The 19218-nt window shown below is 41.0% G+C and overlaps 1 protein-coding gene across 5 annotated transcripts in view; it reads right to left on the bottom strand.

Moving 5' to 3' along the window:
- Nucleotides 1–235: 235 nt before the first annotated feature.
- Bbs9 (Bardet-Biedl syndrome 9) overlaps nucleotides 236–19218 on the bottom strand; it is a 384009-nt gene continuing 365026 nt past the window's right edge. For all 5 annotated transcript variants that reach the window (XM_040729934.1, XM_040729933.1, XM_040729931.1 and 2 more), the window contains 2 exons: nucleotides 807–902; nucleotides 236–656 (listed from right to left, as the gene is read on the bottom strand). In XM_040729934.1, the coding sequence (XP_040585868.1) occupies nucleotides 625–656; nucleotides 807–902 (128 nt within the window). In that variant the 3' untranslated portion in view covers nucleotides 236–624. The remainder of the gene's footprint in view (nucleotides 657–806; nucleotides 903–19218) is intronic.

Raw genomic sequence — 19218 nt, 5'->3', positions numbered from 1 at the left:
GTGATTAAAAGAGGAAGTTAGTGTACCAGCTTCCTTATGGTATATTCACACTGCTAGAGAATCACCCTCTACCATGTTACCTCAGCAGAGAAAATCAATGACAGCTCCGAGCACTTGTTTTACTTATTAAACAACCACCCCCAAGTCTTACTGTGCAGTGGGAAACTCTTCAGTTTCTCTAAAAATTACAGAGAAATCATATGCACAACCCTTGTTATAAATTATGTCCAAGTTATTGTTTGACAATTAGATGCTTTATTAAACTTGATACGTTTACCACATAAGAATTCTGTGAAAAAATGGGCTATCAAATTATTTTACATCTAGATCCCTGCATTAGATAGCCTGTCCCCAAATTCTGTCATCTTGGTATACCCCTGTCTATAAGCATTCATGACTAAAGGTAGCAACAGTTTTCCTGGAAAGAAAAGACAAATCTTGTCTTTCAGATGACCAGTCTGTGATATTCCAAGTTCTTCCAGTACAATCAAAAGCCCTGACCCCATCTCCACGCAGTCACCTCCAGGGGTGAGCTTAGCACAGCACCAGGTTAGGAACACAATGTCCATGCAGGATCAGCCTCAGAAAGGGTATCTTCCTTCCATCTAGTTAGCTTGACTCCGACTATTCCAAAACTCCTTGGAGGGCTGCAGCTTCTGGTAAGAAGAGAGAGAGAAGGAGTAGGTTTGAATACCAACAGAAATGGGAAAACTGCCCAGTCACCCAGCCAAGATGTAGATGGTAGAAAACAGTAGTTTTGCAAACTGTACTCCAACATGGCACTGTTTCTGGCATTATTCCCTCACCAGGCATGGGGGTCTCTGCAATGAGGTGCTTGTGGTTGGTAAACTCTTCTGGTGATCTTTCCTCTGTGTCTGACTCTGGGATTGGAGTACAACCACCTAAATAAAAAATGCAAACAATATTTTAAACAGTTGCTAAGGAACGCTGCCTGTCCACACAGTGACCACAGCTTAGAAGTACACTGCACATAACAACAATAAGTGACATGACAGACATCACCAAGACAGAACCAAAAACATTATTTTAAATGTCTTGTTTTATTGAGAGTCCTGGGAATGCGTTGTTGACACTGAAGACATGGTCATGTGATTGCAACTTGGAAGCAAGTGACAAAGGCAGGCATCATCCTTCAGATTTCCTTGTTTGGTCAGAAAGAGTAAAACCTATATCAAATACAACATCCACAGCATAAAACCCTTTCTGCACACATTCTCTTCCGTATACACCATCAGAAACTATGAAATACACAGAATATATACCAGAAGAGAAAGACTGCTGCTGTACTACAGTTATGGTGGGGCTTCTCTAGACTTGATTCTCTCCCTGCATCCTGCACCTTCTAGGACAGACGCCTCCCTCCACTTCATAATGAACAGAAAAGCCTTGTGGAACATTCGATACAAAAATGATTCATGATTCAAGGATGAGCTGTCTCTCAGAGCCTGGGCATACACCGTTTCACTGTAATCATCAAAATCTTGTATGGGAACCTCAAATCCATGTGTGGGCTTCCTGACGCCATCGGCCTCGTGTTCTACTTTGTTATTGCTTCCTGGAAGTGAGCTAGCACACTGTGTAGTGTACAGGTTTTTTCCAAAGCCTTTCTTCTCCTTAACGAAGTGTGATTTCTTTTTTCTGAGTCCTCTCACACACTGAGTCCAAAGCCTCGACACTTAAGTTTGGTTTTATGTGTCAGAAGTTTTATGAAGCTCATGACATTTTGAGAAAAGACAGTGTGAACAGCTACCTTCACATAACTGGCAAGGTCCATCTCTGAAGGAAAATGCACCTTGCCACCCACACCCCTTCGTCTCCACTGAGAAATAAGTTGGAGAGGGAAACTGGAGAGAAGGTTTCCAAGTTCATAAAATGAGAGGTTCCCTGGGAACATCGGGACTATCCATCAGTGGGTGGGGCCCAACTGGCCCAGCTCTGTCTGCAAACAGCAAGGCCCCACTGTAAGGAGGAGCAGGCTTACTTTAGTCTCTTCCCGAAGCAAAGCCATGACAAGAACTATTACTATTCTGCATTTTTCTGGTGCTCAAATCTCCCTGTACACTATCTCTGTTCATCTTTGTACCTTATTCCATGAGTAGATATTATTCTCACTTTAAAGATAGGAAAATGGAGGCCTCATGAGATACAGTAAATCGCCAAGGTTACACAGGTTTGAGGGGCTTGGATCTTTGAAGAAATCTATGGAATAGCCTCTTTCTTCCTTTGCTCACCCCCTTCTAACCGAGGTGGAGAAAGGCAAGGTAGGTGGCAATGGTGACCAGGGCTTGGAGGCACTACCCAGAGCAATGACAGGGAGGAGCAGACCAAAGAAGGGGTACACTTAGTCTCTGTTAAAGGAACGCCGTCCCCATAGAGCGAGGCAGAAGGACCAGTTTCCAGTGTAGACTCAAAAATCATTGACTTCCCATTCCCAGGACAGACGAGTAGGAAGAGAAGGGGACAAAGAATGATGCACTCATGAAGCCACCTTCACATGCAAGCAAACTTCAGAGCTGTGCCAGAGCCACCCACTCCAGTAGGTGGGAAATTGCACAGTATCTACTATGTGCACAGGAGAAGCAAGTTTCCATGGATGAATTACTGTCCACCCTGGCTTCCAGCTGACTCACTATGAGGCAAGACATAGGTATCCTAGCTCTTTGTCACATGGGCACAGAAGGGAAAGTCAATGGCTACAGGTCCCATTTCCTGACACACTGGCGAGGATGACCAGTCACTTGCTCTAACAATATGGGTCATTTGTACCTCCATGTAACCAGATTGCTCAACCAAGTTTTGAATCCAACCTCTTGCCTTGGGTTCTATTTTATTATGAAACTAACTGATACTGAATGTCATAATAAACACCAAGTCTTCAAGATGGAATTTTTAAGTCAGACTAGCCATTCATCTGTAAGAATAAGGGGCTCCATGGCTGGCTACTAAAAGGCATGGTAATCACCCCTGTATGCAACTGCTTATCCATGGTTAATGGAGATGGACATGCAGAGATCAAGATGGAGATCCAGCTGCTGTGGCATGGAAACATGATAAGTATTCCAGTATGGGGTTGCTGGTTCTGGGGACCAGATAGCCTGCTGTAGGAAAATAGCAGGAAGGTAAATGCAGAAAGTCAGAGACCGTCCTGGCATCCCTGGTCTAAGTAAGGCCATTGTACCAGCACCAGAAGGAACACCAGGGAGCCGGTTAAAAATTCAGAATCCCAAACCAGTCCATACCTAATTTAAACTCAAATCTGCTAAACACAGATGATTATATTTGGTGAGAATTTTGCTAGAAGATGATGTAAATATATATATATATTTGTTAAGATATTAAAAGTAAGCAATAAAAAGAGAGAAATAAAACATAAAACTTTGAAACTAACAGACCTCTGACGCTCATCCATGGAAGTGAAGCCCGGGTCCCATGGACGCCAGATGAAGTACCCTTGGCTTAGAGCCCATTCCATAAAAGGAGAAGGGAGGAAAGCCCACAGCTGGATGGAATCATGCAAACACAAACAGCCCGTGAGACAGGAGCCAACAAACTGGCAGATTCAGCAGGAACTGGGGATGCCTGGCCTGAAACCAGGCAGGGAACTATAGGACAGGAGCGCCAACAGTCCTGTGTACCTGCTGGGCAGGGGGACTCTGCTGTGCGCTTACAATATGCTGGCTCATGCCACCATCAAACAGCCCTCCTGAAAAGGTTCCTCCCCTCACTTTAACAGTGTGACTACAGCAGCAGGAATTCAGCCTGTCCTCTTCCACCATCTCTCCCCCAGGATTCCCCAGGCCATTTGCTACTTTCTTAACTGATGGAAATTTGGAATGGGGTTGAACCAGAACGAGTATTTGGTATTGTATACAGATTTTAAAAATTACAAACCTATGTATTTTATGTGTGTGGTGGGTGCTGTGTGTGTTGGGACGTGTAGCATGTGGTGGTCAGGGCACAAATCACATGAGTTGGTCCTCACCTTTCAACATGTGTCTCAAGGATTGAATCCATGTCATCGGGCTTGGCAACAAGCGCCTTCTCTTGCTGGGCCATCTTGCCAACCCTACTTAGAATTTTGAGTTTTATTCTCTGTCTAGATTAGGGATACATGGCATCAACCAGTCTTGATGCCTGACAGGGGAAGTGAGCTTCAGATCCTAGTCAACTTCATCATCCCAAGGGACTCTAGAGGACCATGTTGCTGAGCTCTGAGTCTTGGGAGGTTAGGTATCTTAAATATATTGTCTGTTTATGACATTTTCATATGACATAAATTCAATGCCCATTTCTTGGACTTATCAGGATGGAGCCCCATTATATTTCATCTGTATTTTCCTTTGGGCCTTGGTTTTCCATACCCAGGCTCAATGAAGTGATGGATCTGAGAGCCATACTCAGGGAAGGGGCAGGATAAAGATGAGAAGGTAAGACACAGTTGTGACTGGCCCAGAAGCAAGTACTGCCCAGGGCTAGGTCCCAAGGAATAGAGGACAGGACATAGCATACCGGGAGGAATGAGCAGCAAGAGTCCCAGCCTCTGCCACAGAGAGTCCTGGAGTTTTAGGATTAAGCCACCACTTCTGGTGTAAATACTTTCTTAGAAAATACACTTTGAAATATGTAAAAGGAATTACCAGAAAATGAAAGGAAGAAGGATACCAACTCTTATATTTGGGTGTGAGAGTCAATATTTGCAAAGTCCCTTGTCAACTGCTCCACATATTTTCAACATCTTTTTTCTCAGTTTCAGACAAGACAAGACAGAGTCTGGCCACACTATAAGCAGTGACACCTACAAGACATGGTCTACTGTAATTAATGGCATGCTTAGAATTGGTGTTATTAATACCAGAACTCCCAAACACTCCAGAATGTTTGTTATCTAAGACTCCAACAGCCAGTAACTAGTTCTTTTCGGCAACAGCACAGGCTTCCACCATTTCATCCACACCCTTTCTCACATGCATCCCACTTCCAAGTTGCCAGTGTTCAGAAAAATCTCTCCCTCATCAACCAGACATCCAAGTTTTACTTCCACTGTTCCTTCCATGGCTCTGGGAGATGCACTTTTACTTTCTGCTGGGATCTTTAACAAGATGAACTCTCACTGAGGAACTCTGGCATGTGAAATGACAACTCTGGGTACATTTTCAGAAGAGAGTAATGCTTTAAAGTAGTCATTACACTACAGAGTTCTATTACAATTAAGCTATTTGCTTTAAAGAACTTCTGGTCCAGTTTGGAAGCCTAAACTTATACATAAAAATGTCAAAAATGACACATGCATAAAATAATTCAGAAAAATTTATCAATTAGAAATTATACTGATGATGTTAGAAAAACAAGTCCCTAAAGAACTTTACCATGTCATTCACACTGAACTGTTCATCAAATTCTGTATCTGATCACTTAGACTTTTTGTAAACTGGCAAAATTTGAATACATGCACTTAGAAACCCTATTCTGCTCAGAAAATCAAGTAGAAAATTTCAGCGAAAATCCTCAACAACCAGGAATTATCCCAGCATTTGAAAAGAACGCTAGGATTTTTGCTGGGATTCCAAATGATTCTCAAATCTGTTTCTACATTGGAAGGCAAATCGTAAGATGGACAGAACACCTGTTATCAACAAGAGAATAACACAGGGTGGGTGGGGGTGTGGGATGGTAACTAAAGGAGCCCAGGCTTTCTCTGCAGGGTGCTGTCACACAGTTGACAGTGTTTAAAGGCTAAGATGGAAGGTTGGGCAGAAACAAACATGGAGACCATCTAGAATACTGGAAAACAAAGTCAGAATGCAGAGTGAGCAGTGCTATGGTGATTGTGGGATAGCTGGCGTGGGCTGGGGCAGGCAGAAGCAACTCCTCTGTCTGTTCACTTCCATGCTATAAAGACTTCATCATGGTTGTGTGAGTGAGTGTGTGTGTGTGTGTGTGTGTGTGTGTGTTCTTCAGTATTTATAAAGAGAAGAACTTACTGACAAACAGGCAACACAATCTTCAAGGTCAAGCCACAGCTGCCACCTCTCTCCTCCTGACCCATCTCCTCCTAACACCGGATTCCACCTCAAGTGAATCCTCGTGGTCCAGCTAGCCTTGCTCTCTCTTTATTTTGCACTCAGCCTAAACCAGGAGCTTGACCAGAGAGCAGAGACTGTTTAGCCTCTACAGACCATCTGGTCTCTGCTGCCACTGTTACGACAAAGCAGCCAAGTTCCATGTGTACATGTGACCATGTGCTGGCTGCATTCCACCAAAACTTTATTTACCAAGCAGATGGTGGCTCGGGTTTGACCCACAGGCAATAGTTTGCCATTCCCAGGCTTGCTAGAAGCATTTACAGTATTGCCAGATATCCTACAGCACCATCACCAGCGTATCTTCTAGCTACCACAGCAGTTTCAAAGAATCATTGCTCTTCTAAAAAAAATTGCTTGCTTACACAACCACAAACTTCTGCTCTCTTAATGGGCTTTGACTTTTACAGTTTCAGCTATATAGAAAGATACAGTAGGCTGAACAGACTCTCACATATTAGTGTGGTGTGGTTTTACATCAGTGAGCTAATGCTGGTGTATAGTCATTGACAAAAGTCAATGCCTCTTAAAGATTTCCTTCATTTCTATATAATGTCCATTTTTTGCTACAGGATACTTTCCCCCCAATGACTTTGGTGATTCTGTCTTCTTGGCGCCCCTTAGTTGTGACAGTTTTCCAAGCTTTCAATGCTTTGATGACCTTGTGGTTTTGAGGTCTATTGGTCAGTTATGTTGTTGTGTGGTGACCCAATGCATTCATGCCCAACCTGCTGTCTGTCTGTCTCCTTCACCCACCTACTTCTAATACCTGATGCCACCTCCAGTGAATCCTGATGGCCCAGCCTCTCTGCCTTTCTGCTGGGGTTTGTCTGGTGTTTCCCTTATGATGAGACAGTGGAAATATGAAGGGGGAGTTCATTTGTAAACTCACTATAGAAATATGGCCTCTGGCTATTTCATCTGCTCTTAAAAGTGAAGCCAAACAGGCAGGGAAGGAAGAGGCACAGGAGGGGAGGGAGGCAGAGCACAGCTCTTGAGGTGCAGTATGAACATCCTCATCACTGTGGTGGACCTGGAGGGCTTGGGACAGTTCACCAACACAGGAGACTGAGAGCACTCCCTGCGGCCACGTACACTTAGCAATCTCTTCAGCACATGGCACTTTCTGGTTTTTTGGGTTTTTTTTTTTTATTTCTTGGCATGCTTCTGTGGAGTCAAAGGACTTTGGTTTGAAGTTCAAGCAACTTCACCCAGGAGATACGAAGAAAGAAGCTCAGTGCGAACGATGTCACCAGAGCTTTCGAAGGGACATCTCTTTTCCAGGACTGGATTCACCTGCATTTGTCTGTCCTAACTAACAATACAGAAAAGCACAAGAATGCCAACTTGTTCCTGGGTATACTCAAAGACTTCTGCATCAGAGTGTGAGGTGAAAATCGTTTCTTCTTTCTTGTGTGTTTAAGAACTATCAAGAAAGTAGATAATCAGAGAGAATCCCACATGGCTACAGGCTCTGCTCTCCACCTGGTAGGTAAAGTTCAGTTTTCACAGCCTGAATTGCTGCTAAGAGTTAAAATAGCAAAAACCTCAAAAATATATTCCAGGGACTCTTTTCTTTTCATTAAGATTCACTTGATGAAGCAAGCTTGGGTTTGTTTTTTGAGGCTAACATTCAAACTTTACCTCAAAGTTTTGTAATTTCATGTGAAGTATGGGGAATGAGTGGCTTTCTAAAAAAAACCACACCCTTAAATACGAAGTGCCTCCCCCAGGAACTCTCTGTAAGTACATCCACTTAAAAATTGATCCTCTTTCCCTGACTTATTCCTCCCTCTTTCCTCCCCTCCCCTCTCTCCCTTCCTCTCTCCATCTTTCTCTCCTCTCTTTCTACATGTTTATATGTATGCATCCAAGGACAGTAGTGACTCCATCCATGGTTATATGTTAAATTGTTTAGTTGTACAAGACCAACCACAATCTAAAAACACTAAATGGAAAATTTCACAAAGAAACAAGCAAAAACATTTCAATTATGTGCAGTTATGGATAACACAACAAAATCTTGCAATACTCTGGTCTAACCGACCTCTTCCAACCCAGATGTGATTTATCCCTCTGTCCAGTGTATTCCGATCTAATGACCTGTCAGTCACTAGGGTGTCTTCTCAATGGAACACTGATTGTTCTTAAAAATGACCCCAAGCTTCAGCAAGGTGACACTGTCATTTGGATATGACAAGCAAAGCTGCAAAATACTTCCTGGAAGTGAAAGGAGGGGAACATTAACTTTAACTTAATCAAAGAAAAGAGTATGCTGAGAGAAAATTTTACAATCAAGACCGTACCAAGAAAAAAAAAAGACTGTAACTGAGTTTCACATCAATTTCACCTGTGTTCTCTGCTCAGCAGTAGGGCCCAGCCCTACACAGGCTTCCCAGTCACTACAGATCTTGGAATTAGACACCTGTTGTATGCAGACAGGTTTTCCTGGTAGTTCTCTACTTAGCCATTTTACTACTTTATCAACTTTAATTTTTCTAACCAAATGGGATGCATGTATGAGTGCATCCTGCTGTGTGCTTATATAGCAATTTTGGTTGAGTATTTATAAATACTTTGGTAAAAATGAAAATGGAAGAAAGAATAGTAAGGAGGGGAGAGAGGCAGACAGAGGTTAAGCAGGAAGAAAAATTTATTTTTCTCTGTATATACTTCTATTTAAGACAATTGAGGTGACTTTCTGAAGGTACAGATGACAAGATATTAAAACACACAAAATATATGAGTGGGTAGAAAATTTAAACACAAATCGAGAGCTAGTAGAAATAACCGGGAACAAACATGGGCGGGGACTTAAAAAGGGGTGCAAAAGGCTCTGCAGAGAACATGACACAAGTTCTCTCGTGCCCTCCACATATGCTTCTCCTCCAGTCTCCATCGCACACCAGGAGACCCAGTCTGTCCCCACTGGGACATGACATTTCCTTAAGAGACTTCTATAGTCAGTAACGCTCTGATTACTGGGATGATTTTTGGCCCATGTATATATGCATGCATGTATGTGTGTGTGTACATTTGTTCTCTGGAGACTCACCACTGTGTGAATTTAGGTTTCTGAAGTTGTTCACTGAAGCCATTTCCAGAAAAACTCACATACAGGATAGGTTAATGAGGATCATAGGCACAGACCTTGTCAAAGCTTGCCTTAGAAACTATGCCCCTTGGGAATGTAGTTGTTCCCCTTGTGTATTTCCACACATGGTTAGTTGGGTTACTATCATGTAACATTGTTCCTACTCTTTCTGATGTTTATTTTTGAGATAGGACCTCACTATGTTGCCCAGGCTAGCCTCAAACCCTCAATCCTCCTGCCTCAGTCTCCCAGGTGCTAGGATTGCAACCATGTGCAACCATGTTAAGACCAATACTGTTACTGGAGGACATGTGCCAATCTCTTGTCTCCATTTTCACCTCACCCACTACTGTGTATAATGTGGAAACATTAACTTGGCACCATTGTACAGCTTTAAAACTCAGCAAGTCAGTCTTGGGTTTCCAATTCCATGACATATTTTATTTCTCTATTCCCTGTGAATTCATTCTACAACTTTGCTTTCTTCCTGTAATTGTAGAAACCACACTGATCACATTGGAAATAGCCCAGCCATCCGCAATGGAGAAAATCATGGTTAGCCATAGAGAGGCATGTGAAGGTCACTGGTGAGTGTGCCCAATATAAAACCCTGTGGAATGTGTGCAGCTTCATTCTGCTGCTTAATAACCAACTTTGATCCCCCCACACAGTGAGAACTTAAAACACATTCAAGACTATGCATGCACCCAATGCTTAAAAATATTTCCATTTCACACCTCACAGCAGAGACCAAGTGTGTGAATAAAAGGAAGCCTACTGCATTTTAAGAGGTCTAGCATGTGTCTCAGCAAGTTTAAAACCCCCATAAAGGCTGAACACTCAGTCCCTCGGGGTATAAGGGCTCCAGTCAGGGTCTGGATTTAAGAGAGCAGGGTGCTCCTGGCATTAAGATATTTCCACAACTTTAATAACATTAGGTGCCCAAGTGTTATAGCTGGACCACTGGTTAGAATATAGACCACTTGATGGAAAGCATTAAGAAATTGCAGGAACACAGCTATTTCCATCCATTGATGATTGTGTAAACAGAGTGTACCAAGAAGAAGAAAAAAGAAGCCTTATTTACAAAAAAAGCAAGCACAGTTCATAAATCCTACAGATTGGAAAGTATCCAGGCTAAGAATTTCTCCAGATGTCAGTCTGTAAACATGGCTTCATAAAGTGAAATCCCCCAATTAATTGTTGGCAAAATTATCTCTACACTGTATTGGTACCTTTCGTGCCCTGTTGTATATATGACCATGATTGACAGCCTCTATAGATCGTTAATCAATTCTGATACATGAAATTCAGGATGGCACAGCTCTGACCCAGCGAAAAGGGACCACAATCTCATCGTTCTGGGACTTGGAGTTCTGCTGGCCCGAGGAAACGAGAGCTCTCGAATTTGTGTGCTTTACATCTGTTTTTCTAACACATTAAGTTCTTAACCTGCAGCACTTACAGAGACACACACCCAGTAAGAATATAAACATGGAAACTTTAAAAAAGCTACTCACTATTTTGTTAACATCTCCAATCACAATGTTTTCCCACATGTTAGCGAAGCCGTTAGAACATCCAGATGCAACTACAAAAGTAATGCCCAGTGAATGTGAAGAGGTGGGGGAGGAGAGAAAGCTAGTGCTCGCTTCCTTTGCCAGCTCATCAGTGGATGGAGCACTCGACCGTGACATGTGAGATCTACTATCTTTTAGCTACATCTTTCTATACTGGTAAGTCGAGCATTTTTTCTTTTTTGTTCAAAATGAAAGCAGTTGTGATATTCATTTCATTTTGAAATCTTAAAGAAACCCAGTGTATAACTGGAAAGAGAAATAACTAAGACATTTCCATTTAAACTACTTTCCTACCTCGCTCTTCAGAGACCAGTGCTCTCGCACAGTACACAGCACAAGTGAAACGCTGTAGCTGCTGCAGTGAGAGAAAGGAAGCCAACACTTCTGCAATAACAATTCCTGAAAACCGTAAGGGTGGAATCATAACCCTGCCATGCCTGGACACCACACAGGAGGAGAGATGGCATTCTTCATGGATTCCTCTTGCAGAAGGGGTCCTAGAAACTGTTCTTTACCTTCAGTTTCTTCCCACAACCCAACTAAAGGCCACAATCTTGATCAGATTCTATTGTTTTCTTAATAATAGTAGTGTCTACGAAATGTTTATGGAAGTAAGAGTTCAGCTGGACCCCTGGCTTACAAGCAAGTGAAGGAAAGAGACAAGGAAGCTCTCTGGAGAAGGAACATTGCGTCACTATCTTTCACACACAATGAAGAAATAGAATAAACACTCAGGACTCATTCCAAGGCAACTGCACTACATAGTGGTCTGAATGCCATTAAACAATGGCATGTTCTGTAGAACAAGGAAATATACAAGGATGGAAAGCTGGATCATCAACCATAGTAAGAGACATTCTAAAAGGAGGCATGATGGCTAATGTGTTATGCTGCAAACCTGGGTCTTGCTTTCCTGTATAAACATATGTACGTACACACACACACACACACACGGATGCATGCATATACATGTATACACATGGGTATATGTGTATTACGTATGTATACGTGTGTGCACATATGTATGTATGTGTGGATGTATGTGTATGTGCTTTGATTCAAGGTTTTAATATGTATCTCAAGCTAGTCTTGAACACTTGATCTTCTAGCCTCAGCTTCCCAAGTGCTGGGATAACAGATGTGAACCAATGTGTAGCCTTTTTCATGTGGAAAATGCAGCATTTCCTTTCTGAGAGATGAGGGTTAAATTAAGACTTTTAATGGATTTATCGTAGTGCTCAGTACAGCATAAGCCCACCAATAAGGGTTAGCCATTATTTTCAGCATTAGCCCCAGCTGATGTCAGTCATTTCCGTTCCAGCCAGCTGCACATTAAACAGCAAGCTATGAGGCCATGAGGCCGTGAGGCCAGAGAGGATTACATGTGACTTTCTTAGATCCGCTCAGGCAAAAGGTGATGGGGCATATAGACCAGTGGTAGGATGCTTACAGCCAGACTTGGTGACCAAAGAGGAAAATATCAACAAAGTATTACAAATAAATCACATTCCTTTTAAGAGGAAATTACTAATATTCGACTGTCAAACAACCACTCTTTCTGAGATCACTGCGGGAACTTTAAAAGGGCAATGATGGTGGTGGTGGTATTGGTGGTGGCGGCAGCAATGGTGGAGGAGGAGGTGGTGTTGGCAATGGTGGTGGTGGTAGTAGTGGTCATCAGTGGTGTGTAATTGAATTTGTCACATTCTGTTTACCAGCACTGTTCTTATTACTGGGAAATACAAGCCCAGAAGACTATGAAATAAATGGAGGAAGCATTAAGATGAAAGAGTAAAAACAGTGGTAAGTTTGCTTTCTCATGGGAAACTGAACTGGCCAGCAGATGAACCTTGAAAGAGGAAGTCTGCTGACCTAGTGTTACTAAACATAGGAAGCAGCCAAGGAACAGAGAAGCAGAGTAATGCATTTAAATGTATGCCTCGAAGGAAGCAAACACCAATTATTTTTATATGACTTTAATTCTCCCAGTGAATACTTTATGGGTGTTGGCAAGTCCTTCTGGAAAAGGAAGGGATTATTAATGAAGGATTCAGTGGCAACCACTTACCAGTGCTCTGAGAAATAATGCTTAACAAAGAGTCATTTAGTTTGTACCTCATCTCTAAAAGATTTGGAAACTTGAATCTTTTTAAAAATGGTAAAAAGTAGTATGTCCATATATATGATCCTTTCCATTTTTGTCTCATAGCCTGAATGATAAACAAAAAAACTTTCCATAGGAAAATAAATGCACAAAGTAAACTAGTTGACTTTTTCTCTCTTATGCAAAGAGCGGGTGCTTCATCATTTCCCTTTTTATAATCAAAACTTTATTTAAAACAATCTGCAGGTAAATAAATAAAAATGCCACACAGTGAAGACCAGCCAGACTCAACATGTACTCACTTCAGTGAATTTTTATGGTGTTAGAACATCCATTCTGAATCTTAGGGCTCCACTTAGGGCCTTTTGCTTGTTTGTTATTTGATTTATTTTCTGTAATAGGGTTTCACTGTGTAGCCCTGGTTGACCTGGAACTCATTATGTAGACCAAGATGGCCTCAAATTAATGAAGATCTGCCTGACTCAGCCTCTCAAGTGCTGGGATTAAAGGTGTGAGCCACCACAGTCAGGTTCACATTAGATCTTACACGTTCACTAGCAAATACACTTTTATGCACTTATCTGCCACACAAAACTCTGAGAAGTCCACAACAAAGTTAAAACTAGAGCAATTATTTTTATAAACTCTTTATATGACTTGCTTGTCCATTATCTGCATTTACTCCTTAATCGTTGCCTAACAGTGGCCCTTTCTTGTTCTCCTTCTACATGTTATACTGTATACATGTATATGCTATATGGGAACATGTGCATATTTGTTTATATATCTATATTGGGCTAGGATCCATGAATTTTTTTCCGGAGGTGGGTGATATTATCTAATATCTCTAAGTCTACCCACTTTTTTGTGAACTTTGTGATTTAATTTTTCATTAGAATTGAAAACTATTTCATATTATGTATTACCAGACTATCATTTATGCAATCTTCTGTTGATAGACAACTATGTTGGTTCCATTTCCTTGCTATGGTAAATGACAACAATAAACATTAAGGTACAAATATCTCTGTAGCAGGTTATGGAGTTCTCTTAGTATATATGATCAAGAATAAAATAATTGGGTTATATGGTAGCTCTATTTTTTTAAGTTTTTAAGAAATCTCAATAATTCATATGGAACCATAAAAGACCATAAATAGCTAAAACACCCCTAAGGATTAAGAATGCTGCTAGAGTTATTGCATTCCCAACCCCAACTCACACTACACAGCTATAAAGATACCCTGGTTTGAGCATAAACATAGACAGGTAGATCAACAGAAGAGAACAGAGCATGGATGCAATGACAAAGGAGGTATAAATACACATTGGGAAAGAGTGCTATTCAATAAATGGTGCTGGAAAAACTGAGTATCTAGGTGCCAAAGAATGAAATTGGGTTCATAACTTTAATTTTGTGCAAAAATCAATTAAAAAATAGATCAAAAACATTAAATTAAAGCCCGAAATGCTGAAACAGCTAGAGGCAAACCTAGGAAATACTTCTTAAGACACTGGCATATGACAGAAGTCTCTGAATATCAATAGTACAGGAACCAGACCCAAGCACCAACAGATGGGACTATAGGAAATATAAAATTTCTGCAAAGCGAAGGAATGAACATCAGGGCATACAGCCCATGGAATGGGAGAAAAATCTTTGCCAATTATACTTCAGATTATTAATATTTATAATTTATAAAGAATTGCAGAAAGTAAACATCAATGAAATGATACTGCCAATAAACTAGTGGACTGATGAAATTAATACAGTTTATATAAAAAACACAAATGACTAATGACTATTTCTTAAAGTGCTCAATATCCCACCCCACCCCAGTCAGAATGGTTATCATTGAGAAATTTGACAACTAATGTTGAAGATGTGGAGGAAGAGGAAGCCTTACTCAGTGCTTCTGTGGGTACAAGTTACTACAGCTATTGTGGAAGTCAACTGGAGAGTCTTCAAAAATCATACATTTTTGTTGACTTAAAAGAGAATGTGTGAAAACTTGAGGAAACAGAGTCTCAAGCAGTGTCATTGGTGAAGAACATCGTTCTATATATTTTCAGGTTTGTGAGCAGAACACCGTCCACTGGCATGCAGGCCAGTAAATCCAAAGATGTTGCTGGGCTCTGTATTCTGTCTTATTTTTCCAAAATATAACTTATTCAGTCTTGTAAATTCTTACACAATGTGGAACAGCCTCGCAGAATCCCCCAACTTCTTCAGAAGTGAGCCTCCCCTGAAGTTAGCCTGTCAAAATTATAATCCCAGCTCTGCCATTATTGTATTTTAAAAGAAACTACTTGCTTAATCTTTCTCTGCCTCTGTTTCCTTATCTGTAAGAGGCAGATGACAACTATAGCCAATTCATAAGAAAACTGTAAAGACTGAACAAGTTACTTATGGAGTAATTAACTCTATAATCTAGATTGCCTGGTTGAGAATGATGGTAAGACTTATAAGAGATGTATCACCATTACCATCTTTGTGATATATTGCCAGTTTTTCCTAATCAAAGCCCATGATTCTCATGTGTGATGAGGTGGAGAGCAGGGGGGATGCTAGTAAATGTAAGAAAATGAAAATACCAGCTACTGGTATCTGACCTCCAGAAAAGTGAATTGTTGAGCTAGTTAGCTATTTAAGGGGATGTCTCACTTAGTTGTTTGACTTGGGAAAGATGACAGTGCCAAGTAGGAAATAAGAGTGTGGTATAAACAGGGACCATAGCTCCAAGAGCATCTGAAACTCAATCCATCCCAAATGTCACTCTCGATTTTCTCTTCAACCCTTTCCCATCTCAGCTCCATCTTTCAGTGGTTTGAAGCCATCTGAGACTTTCTTTTGGTTATATCATTAAATCTGTTGTTTCCTACAATTAAAATAGATTCAGAATAAGACCATCTCATCCCCATACTACCCACCATTATCTCTTATCCAAGCAGCTACTAAATGAGTTATATGAGGAACCCTCAAACTGGACTCTTTATCTACTATAAGCTATTATCCAAATATCAGCTATGTATCATTTTAGAATGGTGGTCATATTATTCCTGATTTCACCAAAAGGAAAAGAAAACAGTGTCTACCAAAGACTGTACAACCCAACTTCTCTTGGCACACCTCTAAACACACCGTCTCACTGGCTTCCTTGCTGTCCTTACAGTCAGGCACATTTCCACCCTGTGGTTGGTGTGATATCCCTTTCTTTATCCAGAATACTTAACTCTTCAGTCAGTGCATGAGCAAATCCCTAAACTTCTTCAAAATCTCTGTTTAAAGACATCATGTAAACATGGCCTAGTCTGGCCACCCATCTAGGTAAGGCCCATTTCCAGACACAATTCTCTTTTTCTGAAACACTGATCATTTTATTCTTCCAACACACTGTGTTGGTTACAGGCTACTTACGCTTAGTGTTTACTGTCGTTTCCCCCAACCCCACGGTAAGAATGAGAGTTACATAACGACAGAGATCTTTGTCGGTTTAGCTTGCTGCTATATCCCAAGTCTGAGAACAGAGCTTGGCATGTAACTATCACTTACTGACTTGAGGGGACAGCCTGAGAGGCAAGGAGGGAGCAGTGGAAACCAAGATCAATTTTACACTACATGTCAATAATATCATCTTCCATTTCGACCAGGATATTGAAAAATATAGCAAAACTCAGCACAGCACCTCTTGTTTCTTCTCCCGGGCCCACCTGGATGTAATGTGGACTAAAACAGTTTCTGCTTTAGCTGCTGTAAATCTTTCAGAAACAGACTTACTGGGTGAGAATTCATGGAGAACTGCTGAAAGGGAGGGAACGCAGCAACAGACACAAGGGCGCTCAGCAGTGACTTTCGTGGGAGCCAGTGTTAGAAGGAGTAGCAGAGCACTTGCAAGGACAGCTCGTGATAGCAATTTGTGGATGAACACACTCCAAAGGAAGACAAAAGGACATCTGTCTTCTGGGAAATTTCTTAGACAAATGAAAAAGAATCCATCGTCTTTCTGGTGGGGCATCAAGTTATGGCCTGGAACACATTATTTTCTCAGGCTCCTTTAAATCTAAGCTTGTTTTAAAAATCAAGCCCAGTGAAAGATTAGATAAACAACTGGACAATGTTTTTTACACTCTAGTAACATAAACATTTCCGATTCCTCCCCAGCTCTGTACAAGCTCGAATCTCTAATTCCAGAGAGGGTGAAATAGCCGTAATGTTTAAACATTACCTTGAATTATTCACATCTACCTCCATTTTTATCTTATATTTTGGCAATAAAAAGCATGGTTTTGTCCAAAATGTGGTACTATGACTCCCTTCCGCAGCAAAACATCTTGGACTAAGCCAACTCTACTTTCTTTGAAGGTGAAAATGGCAGCCATCCCAACAGTCTTTCTCAGTACTCCTCACAGACACAAACTGCACCGTTTCAGCACAATCTTCACAGACGTGAGAAGAAACATGGGGCTGCCTGCCTGCGTTCTAAAATGTATTAACTAGAATAGAGACGAAGCAGTTGACAAAGCAAGGAAACACAGGAAACAGCAGCTCTTGATAGGAGGGTACATGATGTGTAAGAGATCCCTGGAGAAAAAGGTCTGTGGAAATATCACAGGGGAGCGAGATGAGAGAATGGAGGGGGCATGGAGCAAATGGGATCACCAGTCCTGTGTACATCTTATCCTCAGCATGCTGTGAAATGATGCTGACCGGGAAAGAAGAGAAAATGCTGTGCTTGTAGTGGCATCTCATTTATATCATATCCCACCTGAGCTGGGTCCTCTCAACTTTGAGAGTCGAGCAAGTAAAAATATACCCCAGTGTTCCAGGAAAATCACACCCTGAAGCCAGCCCCTGCATAGGCTTTAATACCACTAACCTTCATTCCTGTATGTGTAAAATGGAAATGGCTTTCTAAGTAACTGTGAGGAAATAAATGAGAAGTTCCAGAAAACATCACAAACAAAATCATACTCACTTCTTGAAAGTATAATAAATGAAAAGATGACCAACCCAAGGTTAACCATGACAAGTCAACAGCCCACTGGGGAATGGGAGTTCTGTCTTCCAATGCAGTAGGCATTTCCCACCAAAGCAGAGAGCAATAAACACAGAAGGTAGGAGGGAAGAAACCAAAATAAGTACATATGAATAAGGTGAGAAAATATACTCTTAGCATACTGAATAGCCAATAAGGACTACAGATCAAGATGCTAGCCTTGAAGGTATAAAATGTGGGATACAATTTTACAACAGGAAAAGGAGGATCCCAAAGGGGTAAGACTAAGGATTTATACATAATTATACTAGCATTAGGACCATGTATGAGTACTTATGTGTCAGCCATGATGCTACCTACATATTTACTAAAAATGGTAGTCATTAGAGTGTTACTTTCCAAATGGTGAAAACAACTCTAAAACAAGTGAAACAATTTAATCAAAGTCTCACACTCACAGTGAGAGTGTGGATTTAAATCTGCTACATAATAGGTCTGAAATTCAGTCCTCAAATAGTCCATTTGGCAGTAGAATTGTGACTTGCTATTCAATAAATAAGAGTTCAAGACAAAACTAAATCATAGTATCTACCCCCAGTATTGTCAATGATCCAATAAAATGAGTTTAGAAAAATCACTAAAGCTTTATTCCAGTAAAAACAAACAAGCAAGCAAGCATAGGAGTAAGACAAAATAGCAAAGACAGGACTTTTAAAAGTTTGATAATTGAACACACACGTGTACTATGTTTTGGTACCCTATTCTGTCCCCTCTAACACCTTTCCTATTTCCCCACCACTATTTTCTCCCAATTTTGTGTTCTTTTATTTATGATTTCTTTTATTTTTGAGATTATAATTACATCATTTCTGCTTTACCCCCTCCAAGCCCACCCACATGCCCCTCTGTGCTCTCCATCAAATTCATGGCTCTATTTTCATTATGTATGTATGTATGCATGTATGTGTGCTATATATGTGTGTATGTGTGTACACACATGGATGTTTGTACATATGTATATATGTATGCATATACACATATATATGCATATGTGTGTGTATGTGTGTGTGTGTGTGTGTGTATCTCCTGCTCAATCTGTATAGTGTTACTTGGTACACAGGTAGCCATTTGGTATTGGATAACCACTAGCACGCTCTCCCTGGGGTGAAGACTATCTCTCCTGCTCTCAGAACTCCTTAGTTGTCTGTAGTTCTTTGTGTAGGGTTCAGGCTTTGTGGGCTCTCCCCATCCACTTTGGCTCGTCTATTGGTGTCGTCCTTGTTCAGCTCATGTTTAGGTTTTCATGTTGGTGAGACTCTATGAATGTAGCCCCTGATATTAC

Source organism: Mesocricetus auratus, unplaced genomic scaffold (genome assembly GCF_017639785.1).
Source record: "Mesocricetus auratus isolate SY011 unplaced genomic scaffold, BCM_Maur_2.0 Super-Scaffold_100022, whole genome shotgun sequence".
NCBI lineage: Eukaryota > Metazoa > Chordata > Mammalia > Rodentia > Cricetidae > Mesocricetus > Mesocricetus auratus.
This window is presented reverse-complemented; position numbering and strand designations above follow the sequence as displayed.